The following is a 17,083-nucleotide window of genomic DNA, read 5'->3' as shown; positions in this document are numbered from 1 at the left end:
CTCATTAACGAAGTGTAATGTTAATTTTGCACATTTGTTGCTAGTTTAGTGGTTCGCGGACAAAGCGACATCAATCATGAAAAGATCAAAATCGGATTTCGTTATATTGAAGTATAAGTTGAGAGCAGGTTGCTTAGGCTAGCGCTTCAAAAAAATGTGTATATATATATACATATATAAAACCTTATTATATATATATATAAATATTTTATAAAAACAATTATTATTATGAATATAATATATTATGAATAAAAATAACGTATATGTGTATAGATTATTGACAATTTCTTTATCTCTACACGTGTGTTAATTAATTAGAGCGATTGTTTTACTGAATTGTGTTTTACTGAATCTCTCTCTTCGTCGTTTCTCCAATTTAGATTAATATCGCGTAATCGTATCGCATTTGTCCGCGAATATATCGAGTGCATTGAGCTTTCGTAAGAAATATGGTCTTCCCATCGATGCTTGACGTTTCTACGGACTTTCATGAGGACGACTTTATATTGCCACGAGAACACGCACGCGCGTAAACAGAAACGTAGAAATGGCGTTTTTACAAGAATATTTCAGATATATGTCGGTATATATATCTAATTTATCTCACGGAGGTAGGTTTGTGGACGCTTCGCAATATTACGACAAAAACAAAACAAAAACGTTTACCTACCTACCTATATGTTAATATAATTGTCAATAATTGATTATCGAACATTTTATTTGTATGAAAATAAAAAAAAAAAAACAAACAAACGAGACAAAGTATCGATCTAGAACAATTAGCATTTAGATAGATTTCGTACTTCGTATTTAATGACATTATTGAATCATTATATATTGAGTATTGTACATGTACTGGAGCCGTGGGCGACGATGGAAAATAAATTATTGTATCCAAAACATATTTAAGTGACGGTCACTTACCGATCCAATGTGATCCCATATTTATGCTGCGTTGAGCACAAACTCCGCTTGAATTTGCTTTTTGCAATAGCTGTGCCAGCAAAAATCAAGCGCTGAGTAAGCACTCTGCACTTAATGTGTGTCCTATTGCGTGTACAATTGGCATATATATATATATTTGCAATAGATCGGGAGAAATAGGCCAATCATAGACAACAAGCACAAAGCGCCTACTAAGCGTTGAAGTTTGCTGACCGCGCGCAGCCATTGCTTAATATGTACGAAAAACGTACACACGCTACATCGAACAATGTCTTTTATTTATCACAAGTTAATGTAACGATCACCCTATAGTTACGGAAAAAAATTAAAAAAAAACACATCTCTCTATTCTCAGACACTATCTTTTCTTATCATCGTTGCGTCGAAAACTGAATTCACTATTAATTAATTCTAGTATTCCTCTCTTCCGCGCGGACTAATTAACATATTAAAACGATGCAGCTTTTGACAAAGAACAAACACGAGATAATTTAGTTATTTGCGTAATCGTAACCAAATAGATTTGACATTGTTTCTTGCGCGTGCCGTGCGAAATTTGAACTTACACCACTTGTACGTACGTTTTCGTTCGTTGCATCACTAAAACACATTACAAAATAATGTGCTATATCACTTGTATTACTTTCGCGCACTCTCGATATTTATTCATACGCGCGACTTACTTTAACGAGAAAAAACTGCAAAATTATTTAACTTTCTTGCCGCAAAACATCCGATCGCAAAGAGACTTGGCGCGAAACTTCCGCTTGTTTGACGCATGCGCGCCACATGTCAAAAATTCGAATATCACTGAATCGATGTGTGCGTTAATAAAAAAAAAAACAAAATCGCAGAAGATAATTATATTTTTAACGCTAAGAGATCAATTCAGTTATTATTTTACAATTATTATTTTTTATATATACGTATAAGACTTATATATTATTTTCAAAAATGTGCAAATACGTTGTGTGTTTTTGTTCAAAGTCGCACGTAGTTTGTATTGCATGCCAAGATGCGTGAATACTGCAGCATAGACATACCATTTAAGTTGCTGCGTGCGCATGAATCGGGGATCTACAAACGGAGCAAGCGCAATCAGTGAAAGCGTTCGCACTGTTCGCAGCAATCGCAACCTACTTTGCGACTAGTTGACGGTAAGGCATCATGGCGATCGGTTAGGAATATGTTCATGTTTTGCTTAAAAAATTCGCTGTGATAGGAATCTCGATCTCGCATTGTAAATCAACGTTAGATTTCTCATCGGACGACTGTACGTCGATTTTTCATCGTCTAACGACGTGTAAACGCGAATGACACGATGGTGAAGCTCACCGAGGAGATGGTTGTGGCTCGCACACGAGTGTCTGACTTTTCCGCCGTAAAGAAACTCAATTGCTGGTAAGTATTTACGCATCGACATCGGAGTTTCTTTAACGATATAACATCCGTCGTTACTTATTTTCCGATTATTACGATTATCTCGAAGTTAGCAATACGTTCATACAAACAAGATCGCGCGACTAGGTTATTGGAATTTTTACGCGTCTTGTCGTGGGAAAAAAAGAATTTATAATCACCCAGGCGTAACTGTTATTTCCAAGATATTAACATACAAAAGATGGAAGACTGGCAAAGATTTGTGTTTGCTTTAGCTCTAGTTTTGTTCCTTCGTATATGTGTGTTTACAAAAATTCAAAGCTCATATCTCTGCATTTGATATTAATATAAATTTTTGATACAGGGGAACAGAATTAACAGATGTTAGCATCTTAAGAAAAATGAAGAATGTAGAAGTATTATCACTGAGGTAAGTTGAGATACAGCAAAACTTTAGATCAACAATTATCAAACTAAGAAAATTGTGTTATGACACATGCAAAATTTTGTCTGACAATAATACAAATAAACACAAGTATAAAGTCATTTAAAAGTTTGTTGAAATTTGTAATTTTTTACAAATGTTTGTTAGCAAAAAAATCACAGACAAGAATGAATCTGTTCTAATGATAATCATGATCCAAGATATGTCTCATCTTATGTAAACACAGATACTGCAATGTGTTCCTACTTTGGACATGATTGTATTAAACTCATGGTCACAACCTACAACTTTAGAAGTTGTTCTGCCCACACATGCTTTGTATTCATTGTGATTGAGCTGAGTAACATTGAAAAATATATGATCTACATCTTGTGCATTTATAAGATAACTTGTGTGTGTGTATATGTGTGAGAGAGAGGAGAATTATATAAAATTTGCTTTTTCTTTAGGCACAAAAGATGCAGTGTATAAATAAATAGTAAAAAGTATTCATATTTGTTTTCAGCATAAATAATATTAACACCCTTGCTGATTTTCAATATTGCCAAAAGCTTAAGGATTTATTTATAAGAAGAAACAATATCAAAGATTTAAATGAAGTTTGTTATCTCCAAGGATTACCTAATTTACGAAACTTATGGCTTGGTGAAAATCCGTGTGCAGAAAAAGATGGGTAAATATTCAACACGTGACCAATATTATTAAAACCTATAAGATTTTTACAACCTATGTGTTATTTTACTAGATATCGATTAGCTGTACTTAGAGCATTGCCAAATCTTGAAAAATTGGACGATAAAGTAGTATCATCCGACGAAGTGCAAACTGCATTAGCAATTGGTCGATCTTTAGTACATCCTCTTGACGTTGATGCTTCTCCCCAATCAGATGCAGCAAGTCCAGAGGTAAAACTTAGTTCTTCTCTTTTCTATTGGCGCTACAGCCCGAGTCGGGCTAGGGCCTCCAGAAACCTAGTTTTCAAATTTAGAGTGCGAGCAAGAACCTACTATTTTAGGTGGACTCCGAACCACCACTATTGGCTCCGAGACTTAACTTCCAGTCTTATAATCAATACAAGTTTTTTTTTACGGGGCAAGGTGTTGTTTCGTAAATTAGGTTGTTAATCTAGCGCTCAACCTCTAAATTAGAGGACTAGCTGATTGGAGGCCCGATTCAGTTCGCATTTCAGTCGGTAAATTCGACTGAAAGAGACCGGCCCGGAAAAATCCGAAGATTCAAACTTGGGACATCCCTACTCGCAGATCCCACATTCAGTCCGCGAGATCACTGGGCCGGTCTTAAAACTTAATTTATACAATCACATAATATCATATTGGGAAATGGTAAAATACTAAATTATTATTGCATAGACTTAATATTTACACTATTATCATTAATTTTTTATATTTTTTGTATACTGTGTAATCTATTATCCATGTTATATTACAAAAATAATAGAAATGTATTTAAACATTATTAAAATTATACTTATATTAATAATTATATATTTTTAATTTGTGTATTAATTTAAAAACTAATTTACTTTTTTTTAAATGTCTTTAACAATTATTAAAATGCTAAATGACATTTACTAAATTAGGATATTGCAATTGATTATATTGCAATTGAATACGTTGAGGAAACTGAATTGGAACGGCCTAGGCGATACAGTTCTTCTAGCGATCAGGTAATATATGTAAATTCTTTTTTATTGAATTTTTTTCACATCAAACGTCAAAATGGATGGAAAAAAATTGAATTACAAAAGGATTATCCGTTAACTCACAAAATGGTTTTTGAATAATTATTAAACTGAAATAATATATATAGAACTGCTTTCTTTCAGAGAAGCTTTGATGAAACACAACATACGCATGACAAATATGATCCTGACAGAAGAAACGCAAATTATAGCTCATCAACATCCCATCATTACTCACAAAATAATCAGTATGCATATGAGGTCAGTCATGCTTATCATCATTCATAGAAGTAAAAATAACGTTTCTTTTAATAGTCATTTTCAAAAGTCAAATAACGACTGATTAATAACTGAATATAGTTATATACATATATATGAATCTGAAAACAAATTGTTTATAAAATCCACTTCTTAATGCAACATCTGGTCAAAAGTAATTAATCCAAGTAATTTCACATCATAATTAATTAATTCAAAAGTATTAGTCCTCTAGTACAATTATAAATTTCAAAGTCTTATATTCGCTTGATTATACTAACAGCTACAAAATGGACATTCAAAGAATCAGAGCAAAGATGATACTGTGCGTACAGAGTCACGCAACAACAGTGAGACTGTGGCAACTAACACTCTTGAAATATCTAAGGTATATTTATCATAGTTGCGCATCGTCGATACAGAGTAGTAATCGTTACATTCATTGAATAACTCTGATGGTCATTGGATACGACTACTGTATCTCCATTGTTTTTCATCATAGATAGAATTTTCAGATTCACGTGTCTTTTAGCTACACATCACTTTGTATGACTCAGCTTAGAGGACGTTATTAATTTAATATGTGTTTGTGCCATCTATTATCTAACATGCCGCTTTTTACAACCATGACTAAACTAAACTGAACTGAAACGTACTAACAGAGCTTTGTTCTGAATACTATTTTCTACTTGCTTCAAAATATTGTTTGCTCTTAATAAAAAATAATATTTTAGGATTACGATGATCGACCAGTAATACAACGGAACAATGGAGATTATGATGAAAGGCGAGCTTATTCTGAATACAGTGGAAACGAAGTGTCTCAGCGTATGTATACACCAACGTCGCAACGTACACAGTACGCTGTCGGTGAAACCGCAGATGACAAGCGCAACGATAGAAATAACTATAGCTACGACGAAAGAACAAGGTTAGAATATGAAGACTCTCAGCAACAGACACCTCAGCCAAGAAGGATGGCAGTTCATAATGAAAAAGTCGAAAGGGTTAGATTAAATTCTATACAATCATTTGTTTCAAATGTACTATGTAAGATTAACTGTTTGAGAAAGATTTTTTACATAATTAGTTTTGATGTTTACAGGAAGACACAACTCAAGTGCCCGGTTGGGTGAGGCATTCCGAAAAAGACAAATGTAGAACACAATTTTACTATCAGAGGCGGCCAGTAACAAGAGTATGTTTTATAATACGCATAAGTCGTTATCAAATGTTAAATATTGTTATCATTTTTAACATGCATTTGTTTTTTAGAATTCAAATATACTATCAGCTGTACTGTGCTTGGTCAAAGAATTGGATTATCCGAGCCTTGAAGTTGTGGAGATGGCTGTTAGAAATAGAATGGATGAACTAGAAGAATGATGTTTCTGACACCGTCCCCAAAATCCACAGGGGACGGTCACTTTTTCCCATATTGACAGCATGTCATCGGTTCCCAGCCCGGAATTCTCCGACTCGCTTGATTCTACAATAACATTTAATCAGTATCCTGATAACGATGGGAATCATAACATCGATGAGCATCATGTACTTGATCGTCAGTTAAGTGAAGAAACTAACGACAAATATCAAAATCGACGAAACGGATGTGCCGAAAAAATTTGCTCAACACATAACACGAAAGCAGTATCGATCAATCCGAGCCCGAGATTGCTCGGCAGTAATCAATCTATATATAAAATTAGAGACTCTACGTTAGACAATTTGCCGTCGAGAAATTATCAAGAGAGAAAAGCCAATGACGTAAGACGCGTAGCAAGCAGCGATAGTATTCCTCGTGGTTATAGCAATGTTATTTTGAATCAGGGATGCAGGGTTTTAAGTCAAGATTGCGTAAGAAGATCAAAAAGTCCGGACGTTAGACATACAATAGCGCCTCTCCGTTATATCCAATCGGCAAAAGGAACGTGGACGTATAATTTGTAAGTTGTATTGATAATTTTACAAATTGCTTTTTTTTTTTTCAAGTAACGTAAGTGCGACTAGAAATAATTTTCACAATATAAAAAAAAAGAGAAGGACGGAAATTGAAACGATTAATTAGTAAGAGAGTAACAAAAGAGACTTACAAAAGATCGGTCTCGTCGTGTTATGTTAAAAGAGAGAAGCATAGAAGTATATTTGTAAAATTTACAAATGATTGTGATATTTCCGCAAGGACTGAAGAGACACAAGTACTTTCTTCATATTTTATGTACATATGTATTTGACAGAATGTTTAAATAATCTCTGTTAATGCTTTACTGACCGGCCGTCCACTACTAGATGACAATTCATTTATCAAATACTAATTGATCAGAATAATTTACTGGTTGCTGAGACGATAGTTGCAGCGTATTCGCGAATAAACTGATTGTTTACATAGTGACTCTGTTTTGAGCCGGTTGTTAAGATGTTAATTATAAAAATTGAATTTAAAATAATATCTTGATTTCAGTAAATAATTAGAGGGGCGATAAATACATGCGTAATTTTATTTTACAAGTTGTTAAGTTTTACTAGAGTTTTATTACCTTATACACAATCTTCCCTAAATTTCTAGAACTGAGATCTGAATAATCAGCTATATATATTTATATATGTAAATTATATATAATAAAATAAACATTTGTTAAATTTATCAGTTTCTCTATACTTGTGTATAAGATATAAAATCAAAGATAAATTGTATATGTATGCTCTATTAAATATTTTCTAAGTAAAATCATGTTTAGTGTTTTTATAATTAGAAAGAAAGGAAATTATTTGAAGTAATATTGTAGGATATTTATAACATTTAAAGAAATGCAATAAGTTTTACAATATAAAGACGCGCACTCACATGCAGAAGATAATTTCGTGTATATATAAAGAATATTCTATTAAAACTATTTTATTCTGCAAAAACTATTTTAAATTATATGTGTATATATAATTTAAAATAGTTTTTGAAGAATAAAATAATTAATATTTTTCTCTCTCTCTCTCTCTCTCTCTCTATTATATAATCTGATAACCTACAATCGAAATATCTGCATGTGTGTTTTATTTAAATATACATGCATAAAAAGAGAGATCCTGTGTTGTTAGTTTTTTTTTGTGAATACACTGATATAATTGATTAATGTTTTTACTTTTTTGTGCTTATAAAACTTTTGTTACTCTTATAATTATGGAAAAAAATTGTACTTAAAGACACAATAATAAATTACTAAAGGAAAAATAATTTAAGAGGTAAGATACTTATATAAAAATGTATATTAAAGATTAATTTTAGACTGATGAACAAGTATATAGGGCATATTTTTAAAACAAAACTCCTTGTATTACCTAATATTAAATATAACAAACAGACGATAGAAGAACACAAGAAATTAAATTTGTTCTGTAATCACACAGTACCGTTCCAATCAATTCAGCCAGCTAAATTAATGGTAACTAGATGTAAGATGTTTTGTAATAATGTAAAACAACAAGTTTTGTTATTCAGAACCGTCCAGTTACGTTACTTATAATATGTAACTGATATGTTATTTTAATATGTATATAATTATAAAACACTTGTTTATCAGATATATATATTTAAGAATTTATGTAAACACACTTAATCTTTAAATTTTAAAGTGTTAACTTGTAAACATTATATTGTTACAAAAAGCGTTTATACAGAATTGAATTTTGAGTTGAGTGAAAATTCATATATACCACCACCAAAATTATGTAAAGATAGCGAATAAAGAAAATCACTATATATGATTGTCTTTATTTGCGCCATTAGAAATCAGTGCGATTGATATAGCGGATACTACGCATGCAATTTCGAAACAATTGTTCCTTTTAGCTACATTGAATACACATATTTATTTTATACATATTTAGTGTGTTAATGAAAATAATGAAATCTCACACAAAATTCATAAAACATAACATTTTTATGTCTATTATAGTTAATGTTTTTACTGTAATTCTATAATTTTTACTAAATAATTGTAAAATATGCATATTGATTGCAATATGCATGAAATTTATGTTTCGGATAAAAAAGAAACAGTTGTAGCTAAAAGTACCAAGGTTTAAAATTTGATTTTGACTCATATTTTTGCGGTCCCTTCGTTGTCCATCGATGTATCTTCCTCTGCAACAGTTCTCATTAAAAATGGTCCAGCGTGATTCTTGTGTCGTGCCTTGCGTATGCCACACATGTTGTAGCACTTATTTTCACTCACGACGCGAAAGACGCGAAATATACACAAACACACACGCAAAATTTTATATTTAACCCAAGTCTAAGTATACTTTTTCACATTTTACTTTTTTTCACAGTTCACATTTTGATCACTATTGCACTTTTTTTTATCAAACTGAACACACGAAATTCTTTAAAATATTGCGATATAAAAACTTGGCAAAATTGAATGAAAACAATTACTGTATATTTACAATTTGAATTGAAAAAGTTTTATTTATAACGGAACAAAGTTTCGGTTTATTTCGACGAGATTTACTGAAGTAATATCTTACACATGACTCATTTTGAGTCATAGTTCATTTCCGCTTTGATAGAGATTGAAACATCGAGAAAAAATTTACAAAAATAACAAATATATTATTTAAAATCATATTACAATACATATATGTCTAAAAAGTTTTGTTTAAAAACTAGCAAAGTGTAATTTTCTAGAATGTATGTTTCTTTTAATTTTTATATAGATTTGATCGTAATTGTGTTACTTATAACTTATTGTATGATAAAAAATTCATAATATTTTAGTGTGATTTTGTGAACATGTAACATAATTACATATATATCAGTACGTAATATATCGAAATTATGTACTCGTTGTTTCAAAACTTATAAAAACAAAGATCTACACGCGCGGTTCGCACCGATTTCAAACCATCACCAAAACCCTAAAGTGTACTCACCGAGAGCTGGCCGCCTTCTGCTACACATCACTGTAATAAAAAGAAAATTTGCTCTCTTAAATTGAAGATAAGTTTTTAACGCTTACTTTAATATCAAAATATGGCTTTAATATTTAATAAGTAAAAGACCTATAAGAAAATATATTTGACGGTTATAAGTTATGCATACAAAATGATTATGAAAACAACATACCTTCGTGCCAGTATCCTGTCGCCCGAACTAGCGCCTTCGATGCCGCAACTTCCTCTTTGGTCCATGAAAAATAGTTGTCTGCGTCTGAAAAGAACAACGCACAAAAACAATATTTTAGCAAATATTTACTTATAAGATTATTACATAAATTGTCATATTTTTGTGAAAGAGTAATATCGTGATATTGTTCAATTTTTCAAACGCAAAGTTTTCAACGCGTTTCTAAAGTTGTTCGTTTTATAATCATATAAAATATCAATAATTACTTTAATATTTTAGAAATAACATACTAACACGCATTATAAATTAATTAAATACGATTAAAAATAGTCGTGATACATCTTGCAGACGAGAATCCATGCGACGACTTGAACGAAAAGATAAACAATCTCTTTCTCCACTATCTAAAACCAGACAATAATAAAAACAATTAATATATTGTTATAATTTACAAAAATAGAAGAATAGTAATTTAATGCATAAAAATGTTTAAATGTTGTCACGGTACTTTGTGTGTATGTGTCAACGTTAGTTTTTGCAGAAAAGAAACGAACTGTTGCGTGACTTGTGTTTTTGGGATGCGCGATATCATGTTCTTAATAGAAGGGCAACCGAAGGTAAATGCGTACTGACTGCGCGTCACGTGTAAGCGCGAGTCATTCTCCTTCCTTCCTCCCACTCACCTGATTACTCAATGTCGTACGGGCGTATATTATAATACTACTTGCTGAAATCTTACTGTTTTTACAGTAATGTATACCGCATATTTTGCACAAAATCAGTCAATACGCGCGTGCACGACAAGCACGAATGGCCGCGATACGATTTCACGATAATGTTCGTTTATTAGCATTACCGGCGAGTGTGCGATGCCAATTACGTGTCATCGCAAACGCTCGACACTTAGCGACACACTTATACTACCGATATTAGCGTGCGAAACGATATATATAGCGAGAAATACGGAACAATTCGGACGCGTTTCTTCTTTGTGTCGCGTGACCATTTTGTGTCTCGCGCGCGCCTCTCGCGGGAGAGCCAACGGCCGCGATACAATTACACCGTAATAAAACTCACTAGTTAGCAATAACAGCGAGCACACGACGTTATTTACGTATCAAATGCTCGACTTCGCGACGCACATCGAATTATTGATATTTGCGCGTAAGACGACAAATGAGTCGCGAGAAAAACACGAGAGGATTTGAACGAACTTGTGCTTCGCGTCGCGCGCCCGCCACAACTGCCCACACCACAAGTCGAATGTATCGAAGCGCGCGATATTGCGATTCTCGAAATATCGACGCGCGCAATGTATTTACAGCGCATACTTCACACACCAGTAGAAATGCATAAGCAAAACATATAATAAGATAGTTATATATTATATATAAAATATATTATTACATTATTATTATTATTATATATGGTTATAGTATATTATTATTTATACAAAAAGATATAAATGATAAACGATGATAAACAATATTTTATTTAATATTAATACAAGCAAATTGTATATATGTGAGATTTAGAGAGATGTGTTCACTTATAATAATACTTCACCTTGTTCTGTAGTATTATTGCCCAATTCTCTTGCGAAGTTTGGATGCTGCTACCATATCTTGCTTCTTTTCCGCACCGTTACAAATATTTATCACTTCGAACGCCCGATGTGTTACAACGTACTACCAATATTTGCGTTTAAAACAATAATAATCACGACTAATTGCGAGACAAATTGAACGTGTTTCTCGTCCGCGCGCCGGCCATTTTATTATTTTTTGTTCTCGCGCGCGCTTCGCGGAAGAGCGACGGCCGCGATACCAGAGAGAAGACTGAGAGCGGCCATGCCATTGTTGTTTTTTACGACGTTTCCAGCCGCTACTTGCAGCGCCGGGTTCCACTTTGCGTGGAACTCGCAAACTACGAAACAAGTTCCACTTTCAGGCGCATACGATAAAAATGTATCTCGGTAAGAGTCTGTGCTAAATTCACTTTCATTCGGTTTGAATGCGTGCTACATCCACTTTACTGTCGATAAGTAGAACTCCCAAGCATCGAGAGCATCGGTGTTGGAGGCACGCACACAAACGAAACCGTGTCCGTGTGCGTGACGTCCAACGACATGAATGAAAGTGGAACTCGTTTCGTAGTTCGCGAATTCCACGCAAAGTGGAACCCGGCGCTGAAAGTAGCGGCTGGAAACCGTAGTAAAAAACAACAATAGCATGGCCGCTCTCAGTCTTCTCTCTGGTCATGTGTAGTTTACGTACAACTTGGCTTTATCGTGGTAAATACGTACATACATAACAATGGATTATCTGTCAAGTAGTGTATACTCTGTATTATTATGGATTTTTGCGATTTCACCGGTAATTTATGTATATTTTCTATATTATTTTTTATTTTATTAAGATTTTTGCTTATCTATGTATTTTTAATTATCATAGAGATTGTAGGGAAATCTGATACTTTAAAGGGAAGCTCGCTCTTCCGTATCACAAAAACATTTCTATCTCACAATAATATATCACAATTTTGCTTTCTACTTTAATATTTATAGAATTCTTATAAATTTAATCAAAATTGCAATTACGGCTGTTATAACATTTATTTTCAGGCTTGTGCACATTACTGTGTATGGGGATTGTGTGAATCATGGGAATATTGCTGCGACGAGAATGTATGTTGCAGCTACAAGGATTATAACATCTGGATGATCATGTCAGTATATTAAATTTATTTTGGAGGATATGTTACATTTTAAACGTATCAAAGCTAATTTTTGTCTACATTTAACAGAGTAATCATCGCTGCGGTTGTAATAGGAATGATATTAGCTGGCACATGTTTTTATTACAATCTGAATTGTCTCTACTTTTACTTACGTCAGAGATATTATGGAATTAATTCTACATCAGTGCCATCAGAGTTTGAAACGGATGGAAGATTAATAAAAGTCTCATTCTGAGTAAAGATATATAAATAATTTTTTATTGGACCACACTTTATGATAGTCTAGTTTTAAACGTAAGTTACAAAGTAATCACTTGTGTGATGTATATTTCACAAGTGATATTATTGTCTTTAACTTGTTTACAAAAAAATGTTACAGTATATTGAGTATATAAATTGTAATGTTATATAATATTTATGTAATTATTGTATTTATTTCACTTCTTTAATTTGTGTATTACTATATTATTATTGTTATTATTAGTTATATTACAGCAATTTAATATTTAATATAATTTTGTTGAATAAATTAAAGCAATATGTTATTTTATAGCTGAAGTCAACGTAGCGCTACAAATGCTTCAAATCATCAATCTATCTTCCTTAGCAAATGTAGGAACAAAGAACATTGCTTAGAAGCATTTGCAGCGCTACTTTGTAACCTATATATCATCTAATCTATGTTTCCATTCGTGAATCATATCACATATTTTAAAAGCATTCCAATTTTCTACTAACTTTGGCATCCGAGGTTTACTTTGTACAACTTCATAAACTTCATTTGTATCTTCAGGCGTGAAGAAGTCAGCCAAGTTCAGTACATCATCTTTTTGTCGAGGTTTTGGATCTTTACTTCGTGTAATAGTAGATGGCAACTGCTCTTCAGCTATGCTCAAGTCCACCAAATTTTTGTAAAGTATCTCATCTAATGGAAAATCTAGTGCTGTAGAAATCTGTATTGCAAAAATACTTTAACAAATTTGAACAAATTTCTTCTCTTTTATAAAATCTTACCTTTCCATTTATAATATTTTTTTGTGCAGATGGTAAGTGATTAATATCTGTAACAATTCTTTGTTGTTGATATTCTTTTAGCTTATCAATAGTACACATAATAGAATTGTATTTTGGTTGGGCCAGTTCTTCAGCATCTGATCCAATAATATATCTTTTGTTTGTATCATCTTTTTTTTGCATCATTTTTGTATTGTTTCCTTTTTTTGGATGATAAATTCCTGGTCCCACAGAAGTTCTAACTTTCGAACTCGATACATCACGTAATACCATCTTTTTAGCAGGAGATATTCTATTTCTTGTCACAGTTTTATAACATGGCGTAACACTGGATGTGGAAGATTTTGTACTAGAACTAAAAGATCTTGTTCTAGGAACTTTGTAACTTGACTTAATATTTGGTACAGATCGGGATTTTGTCATTTTTTGATGTTTAGATCCTGTAATGATTAATTCCAAATATCACTAGTTGCTGACAAATTTACTGACTGTGTATGATATTAACTACTAGTTCCCATTACATATACAATAGATTTTTGCACTAGCAGTAAATATCAGAACACAGCTAGATTGAAACATGCCTTTTTTTGTGTTATTTAGATTTTTATCTCAAATTTTTGTATATCATACCTTTATTTTCTTTTCCTTTCTGTTCTACATTTGATTTGTAATCCATCAGAACTTTACCTTGATCGTTTTTATCAATTTGCGATATACCATCATTTCCTTGTATATTGGTTGTATTATTATATAAAATTTTTACTGACTCAACTTTTGGCACATTTTTATAAGACTGAGCACTTCGTGTACTTTCAGATACAGTATTACTGGAATGTGGCAAGATCTTTGTCGCACAGTTACTTTCAGATGTAATTTTGCTATCAGCATTTGATTTTTTAGGATCCACAATTCTAACAGGTTTTTTAAGAGACATAATGCTTTTAATTCTTGGACCACTTGTTTGCTGAATAACCTTTTCCTTATATCGTTCGTTCGTGTCCTCTTTGTTTTGAGGGTTGTCAGAAACTTCGGAAAATCTAACTTTTGGTCTTGCAATTGCTGTGGTACTTTTCGACATAGTTAATAAGTTTTATGAGTGCAACAACATTACAAGCAATTTTGATTTAAAAGTATTTTTCTTTCAACAAAACATTACAAACTAATGAAGCAATCACTTAGGAAACATGTGTAGATATACGTGTACTTGTAAAATTTATTACACACACAAATATCACAACCATCGCAAACTGTCTACTGTATAACTTTTTTTAAAAAACAATTTAAACACAGTAATTTAAATATCATTAAAACTTTTATTTATAACCTCGTAGAAAAAACATCATGACGAGAATACAAATATGTCTGATTGATGTTTACGATCTATAGGTCTGTTCTTCTTCATCTGCATAGTAGAGCTTCGCGCGGCCCTAGTGCAGAGAATAAGAACAGGGCCTTAATTGTTGAAAAACTTTTGTATACAAAACTCTACTGTTACTGTCACATGTACTATAGACTTTTGTATGCGCAAATTCAAGAATCGAGGTCCAGATCTACGTACTTGACGCGTATAGGCCTATTCTTTTTAGATGAACTTGATTCTCTTCGTTTATTATTTTGGTAGTATTGAAAATCTATAGGTTCACGTCACGTATTCTATAGATTTTTCAGTACTGCCAGTAAGGCCTAGTTTATGCGGGCCTAAGATCTTTTTAAATATTTCTGTTTATACGCATTCGGCAATTTTATATAAACGGAAGCATTGAAATCCTATAGTTGAACTGTATCAGTTCCGGCATAAGTTAACAATTATTACCCGCATAAACAAGGCCTTATTTGCCCGCATAAACCAGGTTTAACCAAACAGGGCCCTTCTCGTATTGTTCATCTTTCCTCTTTTTTCTTGAAAGTAGAAAAAGAGAAAAAATGAAAGTTCATTAAAAAAAACAAAAACAGGTCTTTTGTCATTGGTCACTGTCTATTGAAGAAACGCAACGACGCGTGCGAATAAAAAAATAACTTTAACGGCGCGCGCTTCAAAAGTTTATACAAAAAAAAAAAAAACTTATATCAGTAGATACAAATGACATATGTTTTCGTTGATTAAAAATAAAGACAGTATGGCAATCCTATTACAACTACAAATTTATTACAATTACAATTTATTTATAGAGTTAAACGTGGTATGTTACGTTTTTCTTCACGTATTTTTTTCTTTTCTTCTATGAACTTCTTGATCATTTCTTGAGGCAAAATCTCGCCTCTGTAAGTTCTTGGTATTCTCTCCTTATTCAAAATATTAAGTCTTTCCTGGACATATTCTTTGGGATCAAAAGCTTCTGCTGTTTTGATCTGACTGATAAGCTCCGCATGAAATGCTCTTTCCCTTTTTTGTGTTCGCTTTTGTCTTACTTTTGCCCATTCGTATGCCATTTTCTTACGCAGTTTCTTTCGTTTGTGTTTCTTTATTTTCTTACGTCTGATCACTATCAAACGCACTGCTTGTTTCTCGAAGATTTCTTTGATCGCAGGAAGGTCTATAGTTTTTTCAGCTACTGGAAAATCATATTGAATAGGCACCCATGTTACAGGATCTTGTAACGAGGGTATCTTTGCGACAGGCATGTCAATAATATTTTTTATTAAATCTGTATTTCTTGGTACTCCAAAATCTATGTTAAGTGTCCCAGGTGTAAACTTGATACTATGTGTCGGCTCTGTATAGTGTAACATATGACAATTCGATTTTTGACGCGGAGTTACGTTTGTATTCCATTTTGATTGCTGTGTCGAATAACATCTTGCTGTGACATCTGAAAAATATAAAATTGAAAGTATATGTTAAATTATTTAAACGTTGTTATTTATTTATTTTTAATTTGTCCCGTTTTAAAGTTTTCGAACATGTACATAAGAATGGGTTAAGTTGGGTTATGATTCAATATAATAAATACATAATTATGTAAATATACTTATTATAATCTTTGTTATACGTACTTATTCTGCTTACTGCAATTCTTTGAAATGCCACGCATAACTTCTTGATTGACATTGCAGCAATAACCTCTTTAATACCAGAGAAAAGACTGAGAGCAGTGAGATGAGATGGTTTGGTGCTCTTTTGGCTCAGTAGACCTATAAAGCTAGTCCATACGCCATTCTATGTCTTTTTGATAACAGGTTTAAAACCGTGGATTGGGTTCCTGACGCCAAGCCACGGAGTTGTGCATTTGTTTAAATTAAAGATAATAATAAAGAAAGTGGTGTAAAACACCGACAATTGTCCAAAAATATTCACTGCGCACATCCAACCGATATGGCTGATGCAATCCAACTTCAGTGAGATGAGAGTGGCCAGGCTCATAAAGGCCGAAGCACAAGGCCGAAGCACAGACTTTTGCGTAACGCATAAGACATAAGAAACTCAACCAATCCAGCTTTTTGTTTTCATCCCTACTTCTTGTTATAGAAAGCTTTGATT

At 32.7% G+C, this 17,083-nt stretch overlaps 4 protein-coding genes across 7 annotated transcripts; 2 read left to right on the top strand and 2 right to left on the bottom strand.

Moving 5' to 3' along the window:
• Positions 1-2,067: 2,067 nt before the first annotated feature.
• On the top strand, positions 2,068-7,664 carry LOC109853169 (uncharacterized protein F09G8.5). 3 transcript variants are annotated; one of them, XM_020425005.1, is made up of 10 exons: positions 2,069-2,346; positions 2,690-2,755; positions 3,276-3,443; positions 3,516-3,675; positions 4,371-4,457; positions 4,617-4,733; positions 5,014-5,118; positions 5,465-5,737; positions 5,836-5,928; positions 6,006-7,664. In XM_020425005.1, the coding sequence occupies exons 1-10, from the start codon at positions 2,267-2,269 to the stop codon at positions 6,114-6,116; spliced, it is 1,260 nt and encodes a 419-aa protein (XP_020280594.1). In that variant the 5' UTR covers positions 2,069-2,266; the 3' UTR covers positions 6,117-7,664. The 3 variants fall into 3 exon arrangements, with proteins under 3 accessions (XP_020280596.1, XP_020280594.1, XP_020280595.1); XM_020425006.1 differs by lacking the exon at positions 5,014-5,118; XM_020425007.1 differs by lacking the exons at positions 4,617-4,733; positions 5,014-5,118 and having other exon boundaries at positions 2,068-2,346.
• Positions 7,665-12,093: 4,429 nt separating this feature from the next.
• Positions 12,094-13,473, top strand: LOC109853132. Of its 2 annotated transcripts, XR_002250085.1 has the most exons (4): positions 12,094-12,227; positions 12,476-12,579; positions 12,658-12,885; positions 13,385-13,473. XR_002250085.1 is itself a non-coding variant. In XM_020424947.1 (3 exons), exons 1-3 carry the CDS (start codon positions 12,168-12,170, stop codon positions 12,824-12,826), a joined length of 333 nt encoding a protein of 110 aa, XP_020280536.1. In that variant the 5' UTR covers positions 12,094-12,167; the 3' UTR covers positions 12,827-13,005. The 2 variants fall into 2 exon arrangements, 1 of the variants encoding a protein (XP_020280536.1); XM_020424947.1 differs by lacking the exon at positions 13,385-13,473 and having other exon boundaries at positions 12,658-13,005.
• Positions 13,071-15,354, bottom strand: LOC109853130. Its single transcript, XM_020424945.1, has 3 exons — positions 14,236-15,354; positions 13,606-14,045; positions 13,071-13,544 (listed from the first exon to the last, which is right to left on the bottom strand). Exons 1-3 carry the CDS (start codon positions 14,681-14,683, stop codon positions 13,254-13,256), a joined length of 1,179 nt encoding a protein of 392 aa, XP_020280534.1. The 5' UTR covers positions 14,684-15,354; the 3' UTR covers positions 13,071-13,253.
• Positions 15,355-15,729: 375 nt separating this feature from the next.
• Positions 15,730-16,969, bottom strand: LOC109853131. The gene is made up of 2 exons (XM_020424946.1): positions 16,600-16,969; positions 15,730-16,415 (listed from the first exon to the last, which is right to left on the bottom strand). Exons 1-2 carry the CDS (start codon positions 16,652-16,654, stop codon positions 15,769-15,771), a joined length of 702 nt encoding a protein of 233 aa, XP_020280535.1. The 5' UTR covers positions 16,655-16,969; the 3' UTR covers positions 15,730-15,768.
• Between the last annotated feature and the right edge of the window lie 114 nt (positions 16,970-17,083).

The sequence above is a fragment of the Pseudomyrmex gracilis genome, unplaced genomic scaffold (assembly GCF_002006095.1).
Source record: "Pseudomyrmex gracilis isolate BER0280 unplaced genomic scaffold, ASM200609v1 scaffold_44, whole genome shotgun sequence".
NCBI lineage: Eukaryota > Metazoa > Arthropoda > Insecta > Hymenoptera > Formicidae > Pseudomyrmex > Pseudomyrmex gracilis.
Note: the sequence above shows the minus strand (reverse complement) of the source record. Positions and strands in the feature narration are given on the sequence as shown.